The following is a 21947-nucleotide window of genomic DNA, read 5'->3' as shown; positions in this document are numbered from 1 at the left end:
AGCTCCAGCCTTCTCCCCGGTTAGCAAACCTGCCCTGCCCCTCCCCAGCTCCAAACTCCAAACTGAGCCTGTGACCAGGGCCCCAGGATGTAGACACGGTGCTTTCTCCAGGCTCACGTTCCAGGTTGACGGAGCTTTGTTGGCTCCCAGAAGTTCTTGCCAGCAGAACGATTCTTAGCTCCTTAAATGCACCAAGTTCCCCCTGCCCACACTGTTCCCGGTGTCGGGACCCCCTCCTCCACATCATGTGGCCCAGAGCCTCCCAGCACAGGGTGAAGAGCCTGGACCTAGGAGCCTGGCAGCCAAGGACACAACCGGGCTGCCCTCTCTGCTTCAGTTTCCCCACTGACACAAAAGGCACAATGAGTGTCTTCCTCGCGGGATGAACAAGTCCCATGTCCCACAGACCACAGTACATTCATTGAGTCTTTCTACGTGAATGGGTTTTAACCAAAGCCGGGGTGACAAGAACAAAATTTTGCAGTGAATGCGCTGATGTCACCGGATGCCACATGTTGAGTCCACGGCATCACTTAAAAAGAAGCATCACTGTGAAATAAACGATCCAAACCCCTCACGAATAGCATGGTCCCGTGTGTACAGCACAGGAAAACGTGGGCGTATGCACCCTGTGAGTCATGCAAGTGGACTGCCCTCCCCTGTCCTCCCCACCCCTCCCCTGCCCTCATCCACGTCCATCTCTTCAGGCTGTGACGTACCTTGTAGGACACCTTCACCACGGAGGGGGCCCACTTGTCAAATTCGTATGCCCAGTTTGACAATGTGCTGATGGAAATAAGGAAGGGGCAGTCAGGTGCTAATTCATTCATCAACAGCTCCCGTCTAAGCCAATGTTCACTGGGGCACGAGGCCGACTTGGCCGTGATGCTCAAGCTGGCCAAGTAACCGACTGCGTGGGGGACGAGGGGGTGATGCCCTGGGTAGGAGGAGCCTAAAGCGGCCCCGGGCTGGAACCAGTGGCTGCAGGAGGCCAGACCCAGGAGTTGAACCTGGGAACCAGTCCTGTCACTGCTGTGGGGTCCCAGGCCCCTATGAGAACATGCCACGCGTCATGAGCCGGCTCCCAGGAAAACCGCAGACCCACAGTGGCTCATTTCAGGCTCAGAGCCGTGCTGGAGAGTGTGTTCCAGACACCGGCGAGCAGGGGAGACACCACACGTTCTTTGTGCACCTTGAAATGAAAATGGCGGCCCCTGCAGGTTCCTGCCCAGCAGCAGACAACGGAGATGGGGAGAGTGTGCCGGCCTCGGGTGAAGGCCTGGGTGCAGGGCAGCAACACAGACTCTCGTCTGCTCCTTCATGGGAGGAGCAAGGCCAGGAAGAGTGGGGAGAGAGAGGAAGCAGCCGTGAGCAGGCATGGGGGTGGCTGGCGGGTAGATGAGGAGACACGATTCACCGGGGACTGTGACACAGAGCCTCAGGAGGGTGACGACAATAATAAAGCCAAGTTCATAGGGGGTGGTGGGTTCCCTGGGAAACACTGGGATATGCAATTTCCGGCGAGAAAGGGAATTTACTAAAAAAGTCTAGTCTGGTTAGTTTGTAAAGACAGGACTCAGAGGCCGAGTGGCAGAGATTGCTTGTGGCTCAGCCAGCTCTCCACTGCAAGAAGCTCCACTGAGGGTGGTACCGTCTTCATCGTAAACCCCTAGCTCCCAGGCTCCTCAGCAACCAGGGCCAACAGGGAGGACCTAGTTGGAGCCAATGAGATGAAGTTCAAGATGCTGTTGGGGAAAGTACTCAAAAGAGGGAGGAGTGGGGGGGGGGGGGGGACAATCAGCTGCCCTTCGCCCTGTCCACCACCCTGGGAACCCATATGAAATGACGGAGGCAGTGCAGCCATTTTGCAACCATGAGGTAAGAAGGCTAGAAGCAAAAGTCCTGAGCAAAAAAACTGTCAAAGCGTGGGTCCTGGCATCTTGGGGCCACTGGGCCTGCCTCAGATGGCCTGGCTCTAGGTTACCCCTTACCGAGGATCAGCAAGACTGCCCTGGTCCAGTCTCTCAAGTCTGGATTCTACTGTATGGAGCAATGGTGTACAGTCAAGGTACCAAGAAAGAAGCTGAGGGCTAAAACTTGAGGTGTGGGGAACATGTGCAGTGGGGGGGGGGGGGGGGGGGGCGGGGGGGGGAGGGAAGAGCCAAGACAGCTGGGGGCAGGGAAGACTGAGGAGATAGGCTGGGAGACAGAGGTCAAGAGGGAGGCAGGACGAGCAAACTCGTTTGTCTCAGTGGGTAGATGTGACAGCTGGACGCTCAATGTCTAAAACAGCTCCCTAGGGCAAAAGGAGCTCTTCTGGCCCAGAGGAGAGGTCATTCCAACGACCAGGCACTTGTCTGGGTGGGACGTGGGTGTAAAAAGCCTGAAGATCAACACACAGCGTCCCTTCGCTGAAGCCAACTTAAAGAACCTCGGGAAAAGTTATTTTGACAGGAAACTGTGCCGCAAGACAAAAGGAACTGGATCTAAACACTGTACTCCAACTGGTAAAGCTGCTTCGCACAGATGAACTACCTGGAAACTGCTGTACGTGCACACACAGCCATCCACGTACACTGCAGATGAACAAGTAAGAAAGCCCAGAAAGAGCTCTGTGGCTGAGGCAGAGACAGCCGTTGGACGTGACCAGACACAGAAATCACATTAGATAAACGCGTATATTTATCGCCCAGAGCTGTGCGTTGACAGGGCCCGCTAGCAACGACACTTCGGGGGCACCAGGCACACCCAGCACCCAGCTCTTCGTCTCCAATACTGACCTCTAAGAAGAGAAACCGGGGCCTCTTAGAAAAAATGGCCGATTCCAGGCCTTAGGCCGGAAGTACACAAGTTGAGCTGGGGGCACCTTTGGGTACCAAAAACAACTAGGTGCCTCGATACCCCCCAATGATGGGGGCCTATCAAAGGGACACAGTAGCCCCAACTGAAAGCTCCCCGCGGTCAAAGCTGGAATGATCCGAGCCACAAGATAAACTACTACTGCTGTATAGACCAAGGTCTAAACTCGGTACCCATGAGTCCACACTGACGTAAAACGATTAAGTAGGGGCCCCTGGGTGGCTCAGTCGGTCAAGCATCTGACACCTGATCTCTGCTCAGATCATGATTTCAGTCTGTGAGATGGAGCCCCACGTTGGGCTTGGTGCTAACAGTGCAGAGCCTGCTTGGGATTTTTTCTCTCCCTCTCGCTCTCTGCCCCTCTGCCGCGCTCTCTCTCAAAATATATAAATAATGCTAAAAAAAAAAAATGGTTAAAATGATTAAATAAATTAAATGGGGAGAAGAAATACATCCTCTGTACATAAGAATTCTAAAGAATCTACAGAGCTATTTCTCCCTCAAAGAGGTGGAGCTTAATTGCTCGTTTATATGGGCACTGAGCTCAGTGACTATTCCAGAATACAACATGGAAGAGGGAAGAAAGTGTAACTTCACAGTGTCGACACCTGACAAAAAGGACCTCAACCTGGTGATCAAGGTCAACATCACCAGTGACAAGGCACAGTGACAGTAACTGCCCCTGATATGATGTCACGACAGGGACACTTTACCCCTGTGTTCTTTAGCCCCCAAACCGAGCATCCTGTCCAAGCATGAAAAAAATCACCAGACAGACAGATTCAGGGACATCCTACAAAACACCAGGCTTGTCCTCCTTGAAACCGTCAAGATGAACAGAAACATGGAAATGTGAGAAGTGCCTGCTGGCCACAGAAGGCCAAGGCTCTGAGAAGGCTGACTGCAGTGTGGGGTCCTAGAACAGCAGCCAGATGCCAGGAGAAAAGTAGAGAGAGGGGCGTAAACACTGGAGTTAACAGTAATGTGCCAGTGCCAGCTCCTGACTTGTGACAAACGTACCAGTCACGTGAGATGTTATTCACAACAGGGTAACCAGGGGAGGGCACGCAGAGCTCTCAGTAGTACCTCTGCAACTTTTCTCGAAAGCTAAAACGATTCTCAAGCCAATACCAAGCATGACACAGTGACCGGGACATGTCGGAAGGAAACGGAAACCAACCTGAAGGGTCTCCACAGGCCAAATCTGGAATAATCTGACCAAGAAAATAAAGTCTCCATTCTGCCAGTTTCAGGTAAGAGTTACACAAAACAGGGGCGCCTGGGTGGCTTAGTTGGTTAAGTGGCCGGCTCAGGTCACAATCTCATGGTTCGTGAGTTTGAGCCCGGTATTGGGCTCTGTACTGACAGCTCAGAGCCGGGAGCCTGCTTCGGATTCTGTGTCTCCCTCTCTCTCTGCCCCTCCCCTGCTCACATTCTCTCTCTCAAAAATAAATAAACATTTTAAAAAATTTAAAAAAAAAGTTATACACATCAGTAAGTACATGGAGAAGGTATAGTTCTTCCTTACAGTGGATCTCCCACAGTGTGGGAGGTGCACTGGAAAGAAAACCACCATCAGCCCTTCCTGCTGGGGTAGGTGTCTCAAGCCAGACTCATCTGATGGATGCAGAAATCTCTGGGCAAAGTGTGATGAGAAATGGGGCACTTCCATGGACTCTAAATGCCTCCCCACCAGGGGCTTCTGAATTACAAAGGAAAACTCCTAGGATCACACGGGGAAACCAGCAGGCACCACATAACAGAGACCAAAGTTATCCTCTCCCTTGACCGGGCCTCTCAATCTCTCATGCCTCCTGAAACATGGCCCCAGGAAGGGCACAGCATCCCTTCTCGGGGATTCTTACCAGACTTTCAGGGCCAGGCATCCAACACAAACAAAGTCTGAGGGACAGCCTACTAACGCCCGAGCAGAATTCAAGTGTCGACATCATCGAGGATGAAGACGGACTGCAGAAATGTCACAGACACGTCGCGGAGACACGACAACAAAAGTAGGAGCCTGGACCAGAAAGGGGCCGTCGGTGGGGACATTAGACAACATGTGAATGAGGTCTCTAGATTCGTGACCAGCGCTGCCTTTAGAACTAACTGCCCTGGAGCTGCAAAGATTTGGGAAGCTGGGTGAAAGGCATACAGAAAATCTTTATTCTGATTTTGCAACTATTTATAAATGAAGTAATGTTAAAATGAAAACGAAACACCCACGCTATAGGACAGCACGCGGGGGTGAACCACTCTGGTAGAGATGAGCTCACACCTTACACCTTGGGGGGAGGGGCCCAAAAAGGGGGGACTTCAGTCCCTGGTGGGCCGAGAGACGGCACATGGAGAAATGCAACAGAAAGCTGAGAAGTTGGGTCTGACCGCGGGGGAGGGGGAGGCAAGGCCGTCTGTCCTCAGCCTGGGCCCTTCTGCCGCACTGTGTGAACAGTTCTCCTTCTGTGCAGCTCTGTTCCAGCAGCGCAGCCAAATTCACACGAGTCCAAGGAAGGGAAAGCAAAAGGAAGAAATAAACCTGCCCAAGCAGGTGCTGGGAGAGTTCTGGGACCCTCAGCCGTGGCTGCGTGGCCTCTGGCAGCCTGGCCATCTTCAAAGCGGGAGGGTATTTCCTGTGGGATCGGCGCCTGAGCGCTCAGCCCGGACAGCCGATTCGAGGATGAAGCAGTCACTGCTGAGTGCTGGCGGAAGGCAGGGAGTTTCCCTCCAGGGCCAGGCCAAGCGCGTACACAGAGGCCTGGCCACGTCAGGGTGGACCGTCCCCTGGCCTGGGACTGGTTTGGTGCAGGACATGAAACCGGAGCTGGGGTCAATGAGAACCAGCCCCAGGACTTCTAGAAAAGCTCTGGGGCAGGTGAACCATGCTGTGGCAGTGCTGACCTAGGAAGACGGACGCCCAGGGCAGCTGGTGAATCTTGGCCCCACATGGCTGCCTGCCGGGAGGAGGAGGTCAGCAGTGCCAAGAGGTGGTGAGTAAGAGCCTCTTCGGGACTCGGTTGGAGGACCCAGAGCCTACCACACTAAGTGCCGGGGTTGCCAGAGCCAGGAAGGGAGGTGGACCAGAGGGCCCCGTGCCCCGGGGAGGAAGAGGTAGTGGTATTTCCTCAAATGGCTCTCGTCCACTCTGCCAGCGGGAGCCGGTCTGGCTCCCGCCAACACCTTGTGTGCAATGTGCTGGTTGGTGGACTTGAAGAGCACTCCAAGGTCATCTTGTGAGAGCTGCCCCAATAGGGATGACAGGCGGGCCCTCCATCACCCACTCTTCTCCCATCCTGCCCCTGGAAACCAGAGGAAGGATGCTGGGTGCCAAGTCCCCTCAGAATGGGTCTGTATTTGGAGACGGGGTCTTTCAAGAAGCCATGAGGTGACGTGAACCCGAGCCGCGTGGCCTTCCCGCTGGACCCTCCCAGACCCCCCAGGGACGAGAGCGCTTACGAGAGAGGTACTATGATGAGAAAGGGCCCATTGATCCGCTTGTGCTCCATGAGGTACGTGATGAGGGCGATGGTCTGGATGGTCTTCCCCAGGCCCATCTCGTCAGCCAGGATGCCGTTCAGATTGTTGTTGTACAGAGACACCAGCCACTCCAGGCCTTTGATCTGCATGGAGAGAGGCAAGCGGCCGGGACTGAAGCCCGAGTTGGGTACGAGAGCATTCCCCAGGCTTCAGAGACTCGGCACGGCCAGCCACAAGTCTGTCCTGGCCATGAACCACCCGTGGTCGTCGGGATTTTGGGTATTTCGCTATCAGCCCAGTCCTTTCTTACTTATCCTTATCCTCAGCAATCACTCCTGCAAAATCACAGGGTTGCCATGCTGGTGATATGTGTCTACAAAATCTCTTTTTCTGGTCCACATCCGAACAGCTAAGTTTCTACCTGGAACGGCCAACAGAAAGCAGGGCTACCGGCTCCCGACACTGAAGCTCCCTGCCCTCACTGCCTCACTGCAGGGCTCCGGGGAACATGCACCGAGCACCCGTGCGCCCACGCCTGGGCCCGTCCTGGCTTGGCCACTCCCGAGTTGTGTGATTCTGCAGAATCACTGCACCTCTCTGTTCTTCGGTTGCCCCCCACGTCCGCCAAATGCGGAGATGGAAGCATGCACTAAATAGGGTTGTTTAGCGCTTAGAAGAGAACAGATAGCAGCCTCCTGTTCTGCCCGGCATACATTAAGCACCCAGCAGATCCAGATTTATTGCACAATTTCAACTCCTCCTGGAGGCTAGGCTAACAGATCAGGAAAACGGAGGTTCAGAGGGGAAGAGCGAACGTCCAGAGACAAAGACTAGAATGTGACTTCGGCAGCCACCCACACCCTGGAAACCCCAGGAGTGCTGTGTGGATGTGCCCCTCCGACCTTACCTGGTACTGTTTAAGGACACCATTGACCATGAGCGCCGACTGCTTATCCACTCTCTCGGTGACAGCATGGGCCACGGCGTAATAGGACTGCAGGCCCCGTGCCAGGGCCTGGGACACACCGTACTCGTCATCAACATCTTGCTTGGCATTCCTGGGAGTTAAGATGGAAACACCGTGAGGACACACATTCCCACCTGTGATGACATGCTTCCTGCCCAAAGACCCACGGCCTGACAGCCATCACATAAGCCGAAGTGCAGCCAGACAGTCTGAGGGAGGGCCAGGCAGCAACTACTAATCCAGGGGGGCCCAAGACTGGGCTCAGGGGCCGTGGGTCCCGACCCCACGTTCCCGGAACAGGAATCAAGTCACTGCCACATCACAGAAAGAGTGCATCATTCAGCCAGAGGCCCGTCCTCCAGCCCACTCTCTCTACTGAGCGCTCGTGAGGCTAAAATGAAAGCGCACACTGAACAGCCTCACACAAGACCAGAATCATTTATACTGTGGCTGTTTTATGATCTAACCTGGAATTCTTTTAAAAAGTGACTTTATTTTTTATTTAGAGAGGGCAAGAGAGTGCACGTAAGCACACGCATGTGCGGGGGAAGAGCAGATAGAGAGGGAGAGAGGGGAAGAGAGGGGGAGAGAGAGGGGGAGACAGTGAATCCCAATCAGGCTCCGCACGGTCAGCGCGGAGTCCACCGCGGGGCTCGAACTCACAAACCGTGAGATCATGACCTGAGCCAAAATCAAGAGTCAGACGCTTAATCGACTGAGCCACCCAGATGCTCCTAAAAAGTGACTTGAAACTATTACATTTTATGAATGTGACAGACACACGTGATCCGACTTCTGTCACACTGTTTCATAGTGTGCTGTGGTTTCTGGTTTTCTATTTCCTTAAGAATCTGTCAGTGAGCTTAGTGGGCTTTTCCCTATTTCTCTAAGGATTTCAAAGGACTGCATGTTTGCTCTAGATGAATGTCATATTTAGAGCGTACACAACTCTCAGTTCTCAGTTTCTTTTCAAAAGCATCCATTAATTGCGTACCATAAACAACAACTACATTGATATATTAACCGTACTTGTGCTTCTAAAGGCAAAAGATGAGAAATAACATGAATGCCCGCCACTAGGGACGGGCTAACACGTGAAGATGTAACACACAACGTCACTGACGACACTGCGTACAGACATAGCGTCACCTCCGAGAGAAAACTTTTGGTGAAAAAAGCCAGGGGCAGAAAAGTGGGCCTGGATAGATACACGTGTACCAGTAAAAAGAAACGCATGCACACATTTTGCTTGCTGCTGCACAAACTGTCTCTGAAGACACACGACGCTGGAAACAGTCTCCTCCAGGGAGGGAGTGGGGTGGGGAGGGCGGCCTGGGGACCCAGCCTGAGGTGGCTGTTGTTGTACAACTAACTACCTCTTAAGCACAAGATGAACCATGTCAATGGATAGACTGACTATTCAATGCCTATGAAAGTGACTGAAATCCGAAGTAAATCCACTTGGTCTGTTTACAGTCCCTAATGTCTGCTGTCTGCGGGCTGGACAGCAGGGAGGGCCGTCCGTAGAGAGGCAGGAGTCCTGACAGCCCTCTGCTGCCACCCTGGAAAGGGGGCTGGCAGAGTAGGAGGCTGGGGAGGGATGCCTTACTCAATGATGTGCCGGGCGTCTACCTCCGAGACGTCATCGCTGTCTGGATCTGGAATCTTCTTCTTCTCCTCAACAGGCAGGGTGGGAGGCTGTGCTGGCTGCGGCTGTTCCTCTTCCTCCTCCTACCAAGACACAAGCCCACGTCACCTCAGGCCACCCCACAGGGACAGGCAGAGGGCTCCCAGGGGGAGAATGCTTTTGGGAGCAGGTGCTGTTTCCATGCCCTCTTACTATCCCAGAATGTGTCATGCCTCCTCTTTGCTCTTCTCCTCAGTGCTATGATTTTTAGTTTTCCTAGCAGAATACAGACACTTCTCTTTAAGGCTACCTCAAGGGACTCTGGGTTCTTGTTACTAGGAGAGTAGATTCCTCCTGCACCGTGCCTTCCCATCACAAAATGCATACTACCAAGCTTATTCCTTGCCCGACCTGATACTCAAAGCCATTTCTGATTTGCTTCTCTTGGATTTTTCTAAGTATTAAACACTCGATAGCAAATTTTCGACATTATTGCTCCTGACTTACTTTAGGCTTTATTGACATGGCTAAAACGTCTGCGCTAGGTCAAATAACGCTGTTGATAATAGGCATCCTAGTTTACCAAGCGGTTTTCTATGAACTTATAAGTTAGGTATAATAATAAATCAGTTACTCTTCATTACTGGGATTTTTCAGCCTTTACGGAGGACGTGATAAAGGGACTTTGTGTGACATATTGACAAAACACACACGAATGTACTTCCCCATGTGAAACCATTCTCGTATTCCCTGGTAAATCAGACAAAGTGCCAGTGGATAATTGTCTTTATGTACAATGGGACTGCGATAAAACTAAAAGGTATCTGTGATGAATCTACTAATTAATTCCAATCAAAATCCCGTGGGATGTCCCCCGGAGAATGCAAAATAACTTTATAAATCACTCGGAATAATGAACAGGTGATAATAGCACAAACATTTTGGGTAAAAAAAAAAAATCATAATTGGTACAGACTTTTCCTAGCTGACATACTATGTCTGGAATTAAAATAGGGGTGGGACCTCCAGCTAAGTCTGAGGGAGGAAGTCCACAAATTCGCTCCTGGAAAACCATCTTCAAAGCTGAACAAAATTGGCAAGAGCAACCATTTCGGAGCTCTGGGGGCCTGAGAAGTATTAATGCTTGAGAAACCGCTGAACGTCGGGTAAAAGAGTGGGAGACGGTAGCATTCTCACTTGGGTCCGCTTCCATCTCTCTGTCCCCCAGCTCCACGTTGAAGGTTCTGCCAGGGCGGCCAGGCCAACAGCACCGGCAGCTGAGTCTGATGGGGACGCGGTCATTTCGTAGCAGGGGGCACTGCCCCTACCAGCCGCTGGCACTGCTGAAATAAAGTGGGGTTGTTTGCCAGCTTTTCTACTTTGGTCGGGAAAGAGCATCACGGGCTGAGCCCGTGACCAGGTGCACAGAAAATGCAAAAGGACCCCACAGAAAGTAAAAGCCAGGGTGGACCTGAAAATGGCCTGAACCTGGAATGTGTTCCTTTATACATTCTATCCACCTGCCAGAGACAGAAGCTGTATCATTGGCTCAAGAGGTCCGAGCACAATCACTGCCTAATCACTGGATAACTACTAAGTTACAAAGGAACATGGCCTATTCCTAGGAAGCCAGAATTAAAAATGAAAATGAGAAAACAAAAAAATAAACTGAGCAGAGACACCAAAGGTAGCACACGCCACCAGAGCAAGAATTTCACAGATTTAGCCCAAGTCAGTTACTAAACAAACACCACCACCAAAACCACCACCCAGGGGTGGGAGTCAGAATACAGTGTAGCTAAAAATAGGTTTCCACTAAACATTAGAAGACAAGCGAAAGAGGAAAGGGTGATTACAGTATTCAGTGAAAAAGCAAATGAACCTGTCTCTTTCCCCAGATGTTGAACTTAGCATATAATCTGTGAAGCAATTATTATTACAAATATGTTCAAAGAACCATGGGAAACCATCTTTAAGCACAATAAGTCAACAAATACAGAATCTCAATAAAAGACAGCAAGCCCCAAATTGGATGAAAAACACGAAACTACCCAGCCAATACTCTGGTGTCTCTTCAGACTGTATAAATCTTTCGCCTTTTACTAAAGATTTCCGTGGAAACTACCCAGCCAAGAAGCTGAACAAACACTAAGGAGAATAAATATAAGGAGAGTTCACCATCAATCTGCTAAAAAAAAAAAGCCAAGGACAAACAATACTGAAAGCAAGAAAGAGAAAAATGAACCATCAAGTACAGAGGAGCGTCATTACAATTAGTGGTTAAATTCTCATTTGAGACAGAGACCAGAAAGTAGTGCAAGGACACGTGCACAAGGAAAAAGGCTGTCAACAAAGAAATCTGTGTCCAACTAAACTATCCTTCCAAAGTCAAAGCTTCAGAAATCATACTCCCAGATCTACCAAGGCTGAGGCAATTTGTTGCTAACAGACTGTAACTCAAACCCCAAGAAATAAAGAGCATTAAAAATGGTAAATACATGGATCAATATAAAAAGACTCTATAAATACATTTTCCTTTATTTCTTCTCTACTAACTTATTCAGACCAAATCATAAGATTCCATGCAGTATGAATTAGAAGCCTGCATTGTAGGGTTTAGAGCATATGCAGGTGTAACATATGTGACAACAGAGCAGGAAGGAAGGGTAGCAAATAGAGCTACACTGGAACGTAAATTTCTCGATTTTACCAGAATGGAGATGGTATTAATCTGAAATATACTATGATAAATTAAGATGCATATTGTAATCCCCAGGGCTACTACAAAACAAATAACTAAAAAGGGACAGTGACAACTGAAATCTACAGAAGAAATTAAACGGTACAATAAAAAATATTGAACACAAAAGGCAGCAAAAAGAGGCACAGAGGAACACAAAAAGACCTAAGACCAAGAAAAGAAATAGCCAAATGGCAAATGTAAACACAGTCATATTGATAATTACATTAAATGTGACTAGTCTAAAATTCAATCAAAAGGCAGGCACTGTCACACTAGATCTAAAAAGCAAGATCTAGCTACCTGCTCTTTCAGATTCAAATGAACAGACAGGTTTAAGTAAAAGAATGGAAAACTATAGACCACACAAACAAGCAGTAACCATAAGAAAGCTGGAGGGACTATACTAACATTGGACAAAACAGACTTCAAAACAAATATTACTGGGAACAAGGACAGATATTCAATAATGATAAACTATCACATATATCAGGAAGACAGAACAACTAAGTATATCTATCAATGGAACATGAAAATACATGAAGCAAATCTGACAGAATTTAAAGGAGAACAATTCAACAAAAACAGAGATTTTCCCATTTCATCCTCAACAACATCATAACAACTAAACAAAAGTCAGCAAGGATATATGGAACCTGAACAACACTATCCACCAACTGAACTCTCATTTACAGAGCACTACACCCAAAAAAATGCAGAATCCTTTTTCAAGTGAACATGAAACATTCCATAGGATGCTGAGCCATAAAATGAGTCTCTGTAAATTTGAAAGAAAAATCATACAAAGTAATCTTACACCATGAGAAAATTATTTTATTTTATTATTATGTATTTATCGGGGTGGGGGGGGTGGCGGCTCGTGCATGCACACAAGCAGGGGAGAGGAGCAGAGGGAGAGAGAATCCTAAGCAGCTCCACACTCAGCATGGAGTCTTACATGGGACTTGATCCCACAACCCTGGGATCATGACCTGAGCCGAAATCAAGAGTCAGACACTCAAATGACTGAACCACCCAGGCGTGCGCTCCTACCACGAGAAAATTAAATTAGAGAACAAAAACAGAAAAACTCTTGGGGCACCTGAGTGGCTCAGTCAGTTAAGGATCCAACCTCGGCTCAGGTCATGATCTCATGGTTCGTGAGTTCCAGCCCTGCATCCAGCTCTGTGCTGACAGTTCAGAGCCTGGAGCCTGCTTCAGATTCTGTGTCTCCCTCTCTCTCTGCCCCTCCCCTGCTCATGCTCTGTCTGTCTCTCTCGGTCACAAAAATAAATAAAAAACATTTAAAAAAATTAAAAAAAAAAAAAGACCTAATGGTAAAGAAAAAAAAAAATCACAAGGGAAATTAGGAAATATTTTGAACTGAATAAAAACAGAAACAACATATCAAAATTTACGGGCTGTAGTTTCAGCAGTGCCTAAAGGGAATGTAACTTTAAACAAGTATACCAGGAAAACAAGTCTCAAATGCGTAAACTAAACTTTGACTACCAAAAAATGAAAGACAAATTACTGAATCACCAAAATGAGCAATGAAAAAGAGATCACTATGAAACCACAGAAATACGATAAGGACATAAATTTCTGAAGCTGAGTCAAGAAATGGAAAAATTTGGGAAAAAAAAAATCTTTAACAGCTAACTGTATCAGTAAATAAAAATCTTCTCACAATGAAAAGGCCAAGTCCAGATGGCTTCAGCAGTGATTCTACCAAATATGTTAAGATTAAGGATACCAAACTTTCATGAACTCTTCCAGAAAGTACAGGAGAACATTTTTCAATCCATTCTGAGGCCAATGTTAACTACAAAGTGAGACAAAAATGTCACAAGTAATTATAGACTAATATCCCATGAATATAGACCCATAAGTCCTCAACAAAATAGTAGCCACACTGCGATACACAGGAAAGATTATACAACAGGACAAAGTAGGACTTATCCTAGGAAAGCAAGGTTGGTATACTATCTAAAAATTAACTTACATAATAAATCATATTAACAGGTAAGAAACGAAAATCAGACAACCAACTTAAAAGATAAAAAATATGAGACAAAATGGGGCACACCTGGGTGGCTCAGTTGGTTAAGCATCCGACTTCAGCTCAGATCATGATCTCACAGTTCGTGAGTTTGAGCCCCCCATAAGGCTCTGTGCTGACAGCTCATAACCTCACAGTTCCTGGGGTTTAATAAGCATTGCTTTGGACTCTGCTGCTCAGGATTCTCTCTCTCCCTTTCTCTCAGCCCCACCTCTGGTCACGTGCACGCCCACGGTCTCTCTCAAACTAAATAAACTTAAAAAAAAAAAAAAAAAATCCCCTGGGTGCCCGGGTGGCTCAGTTGGTTAAACGTCTGACTCTTGGTTTCAGCTCAGGTCATGATCTCACAGCTTCATGGTGGAGCCCTGCATCAGGCTCTGTGCTGGCAGTGTGGAGCCTGCTTGGGATTCTCTCTCCCTTTCTCTCTGTTACTCCTCCACTTGTGCTGTCTCTGTCTCTGTCTCTCTTATAATAAATAAACAAACTTAAAAAATCCAGGATAATTTTATTAAAAAAACCCAAAAAAACTAGCAAGCATTTTTGTAGTAACTGACGAGCTGACCCTAAAATTTATATAGGAACCTAAAGGATCTAGAATAGACAATCAAAGTCACAAAAGTGAAGGAATAACACTTACTATAAGCTACAATTATCAAGGTAAAGTGGTAGTCACACAAAGACATGAAGATTGATACAAAAGAAATGAGAGGCAGAAAAACCCTTAATTTATCGTCAACTGATTTCCCACAGACTAACCAAAGAAGAAAAGAGTGGTCTTTTCATCAAATGGTGCTAGATAAAACGGATATCCATACACACACACAAAAAAATCTTAGACCTGTATCTCAGACCACAGGTGGCAGTCAATTCAACCATGACCTTAAATGTAAGAGCCTCAATTACAAAACTTTTAGAAGAAAATATAGAAGAAAAGTCTTTGTGACTTCAGAGAGTTCTTAGACGTAACACCAAAAGACCAATGCATGAACAAAAAAATTTGATAAACTGGGTTTCATTAAAATTAAAAATTTTTGCATCTGAAGAAACACTACTGGGGGTGGGGGGAGGCAAACTGGAGTGTCTGGGTGGCTCAGTCTTGGTTAAGCATTTCAATCTTGGTTTTGGCTCAGGTCATGATCTCACAGTTTGTGAGTTTGAGCCCACCCACATCAGGCTCTACGCAGACAGTAGATTCTTCCTCTCCTGTCTCTCTGCCCGCACCCTGCTCACGCTCTGTCTCTCTCAAAACAAATAAACTTAAAAAAAAAAAAAAAAAAAAAAAAAAGGCAAACTGACTAGGGAACTGGCAGAAGATATTGTAAATTACATATTTGTTAAGGAACATGTACAAGAATATATAAAGAATTCTTGTAAAGAATTCAACTCAATGATGAGACAACAAACAACAAATTAATAACGGGCAAGAAATGTGAATAGACGTTCAACCAAAGAAGATACATGAATGATGCATAAACATATGAAAAAAATGCTCAACGTTATTAGTTACTAGGAAAATGCAAATTAAGGCCACAGTGAGATACTGCTATACACCCACCAGGATGGATATAATCAAAAGGACAGATAACACCAACTGTGGACGAGAATATGGAGAAACTGGAACCGGTGAAATGGTATAACCACTTCAGAAAACAGTTTGGCAGTTTCTTAGAAAGGCAAACATAAACTTACCGTATGACCCAGTAATCCCACTCCCAGGTATCTACCCAAGAGAAATGAAACCATATGTCCACACGAAGACACGTATGGAAACGTATGAAGTGTTTATAGCAACATTACTCATAACAGCAAAAAACGGAAACAACACAAATGCTCATCAGTTGGTGAGTGGATAAAGTGGGGTTCACCATACAATGGAACAGAACTCAGGAATAAATAGCAATGACCTCTTGATACACAAACAACGTGGATGAGCCTCAAAAACATTTTAGCTGAAAGAAGCCAGATACAAAATGCTACATGTTACTGGACTCCATTTATATGAAATATGCAGAAAAGGCAACATCTACAGAGACAGAAAGTCAATCAGCAGTTTCCTAGAGCTGTAGGAAGTAGTCAGAACAAACTGTAAACCAGGAGGAAGGGGATTTTGTGGATTATAGGACATTCTAAGATTGGTGTGTGGTAGTGAATACACAAGTCTATAAATTTACTACAAATCACTGAATCGCAGCATTCCTCTTAAGGGCAGGGAGGGAGCGCCGTCCCAGGCCCTACACACAATAAACCCCGGATACCTCAAGTGGCAAGAAGGAGAGTAAAAACAGGACAAAACAAAAGATTATAGGTGAATACTATGCGGAATTCAGGTTGGGGGAAATATTTGAAGAGTGCTTTAAATATCAGTAAAAAAAAAAACCACTCGTAACTGATTAGAAATGGGCAAACGATGCAAAACATTCACAGAAAAAATCAGAACGGTTAGTTAACTTGAACAAAATGCTCCACTGTAACAGCAAAGAAACGCCTGTGAAAAGGTGGCAAAGCTTTTTAAGGCCCTGAAAAAAGCCTTTTAAGACACTTTAAGCCACAAGTGAAGGGGGAGTGACAGAGAGCCCCCATCTGGATGCTAATGATGGAGACGCCCCCTTATGAAACCGTTCCCTGAGTTATCCTTCCCAAGGAGGCAATCTGGAACGGAGAGGAATGAGGCTCTCCGTTTACAGCTTTGGCAACCAAGGAAATATCACCTCAACATGGCATAATTAAATGACTTAGAGAATTTACACAATAAATGCAACCATTTATGTTTCCAAAGAAGGAATTATAATGGGCGATAACGTACACGATCTAATGACCACAACTTCGCACGGATCTTTCTGGAGGGCGGGGCTTCAAATGTTGAGCACTTGAAAGGCGGCTGGTACAGTTGAGGATGGGGAGTTTTAAATTCTATTTAATTTGATTAATTTAAGATTGAAAGAGTCACATGTGGCTAGGGGCTACCCTACTAGAAAGTGCAGCTCTAAAGCCCCAAATTTCAGCCAAGACTGGGGCCTCAGCTGCCCTGGGCCTGCTTCCTGCCCCACGCAGTGCCCACCCAGAGCAGGAAAGGATCACAATGCAAAGGGGTGACGGATGCCCAAGGTGTGGAAGTTACCACATCAAAGCACCGAGAGCCACGACGGCCAGGAAATGGACTCTTACCTCCTCCTCTTCTTCTGAGCCACTTTCTTCACTATCAGATCTTGGAGCTACTTCATACCTAGAAAAAACAGTCATGATTTAATATACATCTCCCTAGAACCCATAGGATTTACTTTCCTCAACAAACTGGCTTGTTCCTAAAGGAAAGCAAAATCACCCCCCAGCTGCCAGTGCCCCTGGAACGAAGCCAGCTCAGCATCTGAAAGTGAGGCCCCACTCACCCGGGGTTCATCTCAAGCCAGGCCTCTAGCTGCCCTGCTTTGGGGGCGTCTGTGCCCGTGAGGATCTTCCCGCTCTCGACGTGGATAACTTTCACCGGGAGGTCACTCATTTGGCTGGTCTCATCCAGAGGCTGAAAAAGAGTCACACGTGTAACCGGAGATTCTGTGGTATCTGTACGTCAGGCTTCTGCCAACTAGGGCCAACTGGGGAAGCGCCCTCCCAACTCCATGCCCCCCAAAATGGCACCAAACATGGCCGCTGGTTGTGAAAATGGATTAATGACATATTAATAATCCAGTAATAACACAGCATCACCGGATGACTGCTGCTTCCTCACGGTATTTCATTTTCAGATACGTAATACATTCACGTAGTTCAAAATCCACAAGGGTACGAGGTGTGGACCCGCCCCCGCCCCCATTCTCTCCCCCAGGCCCCATCTGACAGCTCTCTGCACAGGTGCCTACCGGTGTCTGTTTCTCATGCACCCTTACAGACACACAACCCTTATAGAAGACACAACGATTCATTTCTCTCCCTTTATACACAAATGACTACATTATTCGCATTCTTCTGGCCCTTGATTCTTTCAACTGATACTACCTTTGTAGACCTCCTCAAATATCCTCATCCTTTTCTGTTAAACAGCTAACTAGAATATTTGAAAAACAAAACAACTACCTTCCTCTTACCAACAAATACGGAATTTCTCAGTTTCTCATTTTGAGATGTCAACATTGGAAGAACATTTCCCCCCTCCATTTGCTCCTTCGAATCTCCTGGAGAAAACCTCCAGGAGGAGGAGGAGGTTCTTGTTTAAACTTTTGTTTGCATCTTCCAGGAACTGATCCCCGCCCCCCTCGGCCCCTCTAAGTGTCACACTCACCGTCAACATGGCCCACACTCTAGGTAGAGATGAGCTTTCTAGGTAGAGACTGTGACCAATCTCCCCCTCAAAGCTGCCCGCCATGGAAGATGACAGTAACCACCTGTCACATGAATAGGCTCTGTGGACTGCCTGCATCAGTCCCAATCAGTGACTTTCACCCCCCAAATGCTCCCCAGGAGTGGCTAACAGGGCTGACGCCTGCACTTCTCCCTACCCCCAAATTCTGATTCAACTGCTCTGGGCCTTTTTAAAAAGCCCCCAGGCAATTCATATGTGCCGAGGCTGAGAACCACTGGCTGAGATCAAGCACAAGTCACGGTCACCACTGAGAGATGCTACTGTAAGCAAATAGGAGGCGCGGCCACAGGTTACCCAACAGAACTCCCTTTACTGCACTCTTCTGCCCTAGCACTTTTTCCCCTGAATGCCCCACATGGCCTTACGAAGGCTTTCTGCCGTAGTAAAATGCCAGCCCACATTCTCAAAATTTCAATATAACATTTAAGATAAAATCTCATGAAGTAAATACGTATCTGAGTTCATTGCCAGTCACTCCCATCAGGAGTCTGGCCTACAGGAAAAAGTATGCATCTGCTATGGACTGAATGGTGTCACCCCCACCTTGCCCCCAAGAATTCGAATGCTGAAGCCCCAACTTTCCAGTGTGGCTCTACGCGGAGATGTGGCCTTTGGGGGGTAATGAGGGTTCACTGAGGTCACAAGGGTGGGACCTTCAGGATGGGACAGTGCCCCCGTAAGAGACAGCAAAGCTTGCTCTCTCGCCTCATATGGGGACACAGCAAGAAGGCAGCCATCTATAAGCCAGGAAGAGAGCCCCACCAGGAACCGACCTTGCTGCACTTTGATCTTGGATTTACCGCCTCTAGAACCGTGAGAACGTAAGTCTGCTATTTAAGCCAGCCAGGCCATGGTGTTTTGTAAGGGCAGGCCAAGCTGCCCAGGAGAGAGCATCAGAAGGTACCGTACAAGAAGGCTCTTCACAACAGCATGTGCCACAGGAGTAAGGGAACATGGGAAAGAGCCACCAGTAGGGAAGGAGCAGGGGGTGGTACATCAGGACCAAGCAGTGCAGGACCTTCCAGACAGCTACGAATAGGAAGCGAACTAAACTACCAATCTGAAAGCTGAATGAGATTCCAATTCATCGAAATGATAAAATTAAAACAGAATTAATGGCCTGATATGGACAGTGGCCCAAGACACTCTGCTAAATGGAAAGAGTCTAGCTTAATGTCCAGATTGCCCCAAGTGGTCTTACAACAACCCAAAAAAGGACACAGGCATAAAGATTCCTGGAAGTGCAGGGAAGACCAACCAGGGCTCAACATGCAGGCTCGTGAGAGCAGGTGCCACAGGGGCTTCTGCTTCTCATCAAACCATTTAGATATTTTCTGCAAGAAATACTACATTTCGGCAACACCGCAAAGAATAAGGAGAGCGTGTGAGAGCTAATGTGGGAAGACGTCAGAGACAGAATGCAAAGCTGGAAAAAGAAAACCATCTGGTGGCTCACATACAGAAAAGGCCCCAAAGCCAACACCCCAACGCTTACTCACACTTTTGCTCTGGGAGGTGGGAGTGAGGAGGGCGTGGGGGCGGGCGGCGGGAAAGGAAACGCCTCTTATTTACGTCTGTCCCTTTTAAACGTCTGTCCCTTTTAAACGTCCTTCTCCCAAATGAGAGTACTGAGTGAGAATGGCTGCTTTTGGGAGGCGGGTAGGAATGTGGTAGAAAAAACGGTGCATGGGGACAGCAGCCCCTCCCTGAGTGGGCCACTTTGCACAGTTCTGACTTTTAAAAGCAGGCTAGTCACGTTTCACATACGAAATAAATGATGAGTAAATAAGTAAAACCAACAAGGATGGGGGAACCCACACTAATGGGAGCACAGAGAAAAACTAATCCAAGTAACTTTCAGGGTGGGGTGGCGCAGAGCAGGAGAGAGAGGGAGAGAGGAGGAGAGAGGGAGGGAGAGAATCTCAAGCAGGCTCCAAGACCAACGCGGAGCCCAACGTGGGGCTTGATCTCATGACCCTGGGATCATGACCTGAGCCAATATCGAGTTTGATGCTCAACTGACCAAGCCACTCAGACGCCCCCTCCAAGTAACTTTCAAATGCAGTATTTGAAGCACACAATTTCAGGCTGAATAGCTCCAAACACAAACTAAAGTAGCCAGGAGGCTTCCTTTGCAGAAGGGTGCAAGTTAGCAATTCTGAATTACTTCCTGTATGTTCTAAGACTGAGCAAATAAGGAAATATAGCATGGCTAATGGAAGCCAGGTTTCAGGCTGTTACGGTATGGAAAAAGAGAAGGATTACACACAGAAGTATCCATGTGAACTGAAGGCTCTGAATATATAGAACTAGTGATGCAGATATAAACTGATTTCCTAGATCTTTTTGCTAAGAGGGCCTAGAAGCAATGACAACCTGTACCAATAATCACATCTAAAGAGAGATCTTGATGGCCTCCTAGCTGGCTCAGTTAGTAGAGCATGCGACTCTTGATCTCAGGATCGTGAGTTCAAGCCACACTTGGGCGTAGAGCTTGCCAACTTACCTTACTTACGTATAGAATAAACAGAAATAGAGACAGAGAAAGAAAGAGAGATCTTGTTTTTTCACATATCCTTCTCTGGTAAAAAGAACCAAGGCACCGTGGAGAAATGACTGACTTCCAGGGTTTGGGCAGAGAAAGCAGAAGATGAACTTGGGCCATTTCAGTGTGCAAGAAGTAAGGAAGCCCTCAAAAGATACGTGAGCCAATCTGAAGGGGCTCCTACTGGCCCAAATTCAAACAATTTGAACTTCAAGATAATGACCGTAAGGATTAAACTAAAACAGAATCCTATGAGTTGGTACAAGGGGTTGGCAAACTGTTCCAAGAGCCACAGAGGAAAGAAGACAAAAAGCTTTTCCTTCCTGTAGAAAGTCATCTACAAAATGCAGAAGAAATCAGGGTGGAGGGGGGGAGCAGGAAATCACCATAACGTAACCATCATGGCAAAAACGGATACAGGCGGGGGCGCCTGGGTGGCGCAGTCGGTTAAGCGTCCGACTTCAGCCAGGTCACGATCTCGCGGTCCGCGAGTTCGAGCCCTGCGTCGGGCTCTGGGCTGATGGCTCAGAGCCTGGAGCCTGTTTCCGATTCTGTGTCTCCCTCTCTCTCTGCCCCTCCCCCATTCATGCTCTGTCTCTCTCTGTCCCAAAAATAAATTAACGTTGAAAAAAAAAAAAAATTAAAAAAAAAAAAAAAAAAACGGATACAGGCGGAGGTCATTAATGGATACAGAAGCTAGTGGGTAGAAGTTTGAGGAGTTAAAATATGTTTAAAGAGCCTCCAGTACCTCCCCAGAAGGTACTTAATAATCACAAAATGAGAAACAGTAACTTTTCAGCAGAGATGCCCTGGCAGACACCAAGGGATCAAGGTCAATGTCACCAGTGACTGAAGAAGTCTACGTCATGCACTCTCGACGTGACGCACAGAGAAGAACACAGCGTCACTTCTGGGTCTTGTTGCCAAGAACACATAACCTGAATCTAACCAAAAGGGAAATAGCAAGTCAAACCCAAATTAAAAGCCATTATTGGAAATACTTGGCTTGTTCTCTTCAGAAATGCCAAGGTCAGAAAAGGCTAAGAAGTGAGGAGCTGTTCAAGATCAAAGGAGACCAGACAGACCGTCACCGAATGAGACGCTCGGCCACGGAGTCGCAGTGAAGGACACTAAAGGGACAGCTGGCCAAACCTTAACAAGAGCTGTGGATCTGATCATAGTATTATTGCATCCATGGAAAAGACAGACCTTGTTTTTAGGAAATATAGTGGGGGGTAAAGGGCTGTCCCGTCTGCATCTCCCAAACGGTTTCGGAAAAAGTGGTGTGTGGAAACGGGGAACCCAGGTGAGGACTAGGC

At 47.5% G+C, this 21947-nt stretch overlaps 1 protein-coding gene and 1 non-coding gene across 12 annotated transcripts in view; one reads left to right on the top strand and one right to left on the bottom strand.

The window, feature by feature from the left end:
• Positions 1-21947, bottom strand: part of SMARCA4 (SWI/SNF related, matrix associated, actin dependent regulator of chromatin, subfamily a, member 4) — a 90735-nt gene that overhangs the window by 39054 nt on the left and 29734 nt on the right. For all 11 annotated transcript variants that reach the window (XR_006965310.1, XM_047097146.1, XM_047097144.1 and 8 more), the window contains exons 12-17: positions 17116-17246; positions 16895-16952; positions 8910-9031; positions 7241-7391; positions 6313-6476; positions 720-786 (exon numbers count right to left, since the gene is read on the bottom strand). Coding sequence is in view for 10 of the 11 variants with exons in the window: in XM_047097146.1 (XP_046953102.1) it covers positions 720-786; positions 6313-6476; positions 7241-7391; positions 8910-9031; positions 16895-16952; positions 17116-17246 (693 nt within the window). In the remaining variant the exon portion in view is untranslated. The remainder of the gene's footprint in view (positions 1-719; positions 787-6312; positions 6477-7240; positions 7392-8909; positions 9032-16894; positions 16953-17115; positions 17247-21947) is intronic.
• Positions 10986-11102, top strand: LOC124525295 (U5 spliceosomal RNA). The gene has a single exon (XR_006965480.1). It is a non-coding gene; the product is annotated as a U5 spliceosomal RNA (small nuclear RNA).

This window comes from Lynx rufus, unplaced genomic scaffold (genome assembly GCF_022079265.1).
Source record: "Lynx rufus isolate CCGP_SWC_20201006 ecotype Redwood Valley unplaced genomic scaffold, mLynRuf1.p SCAF_4, whole genome shotgun sequence".
NCBI lineage: Eukaryota > Metazoa > Chordata > Mammalia > Carnivora > Felidae > Lynx > Lynx rufus.
Note: the sequence above shows the minus strand (reverse complement) of the source record. Positions and strands in the feature narration are given on the sequence as shown.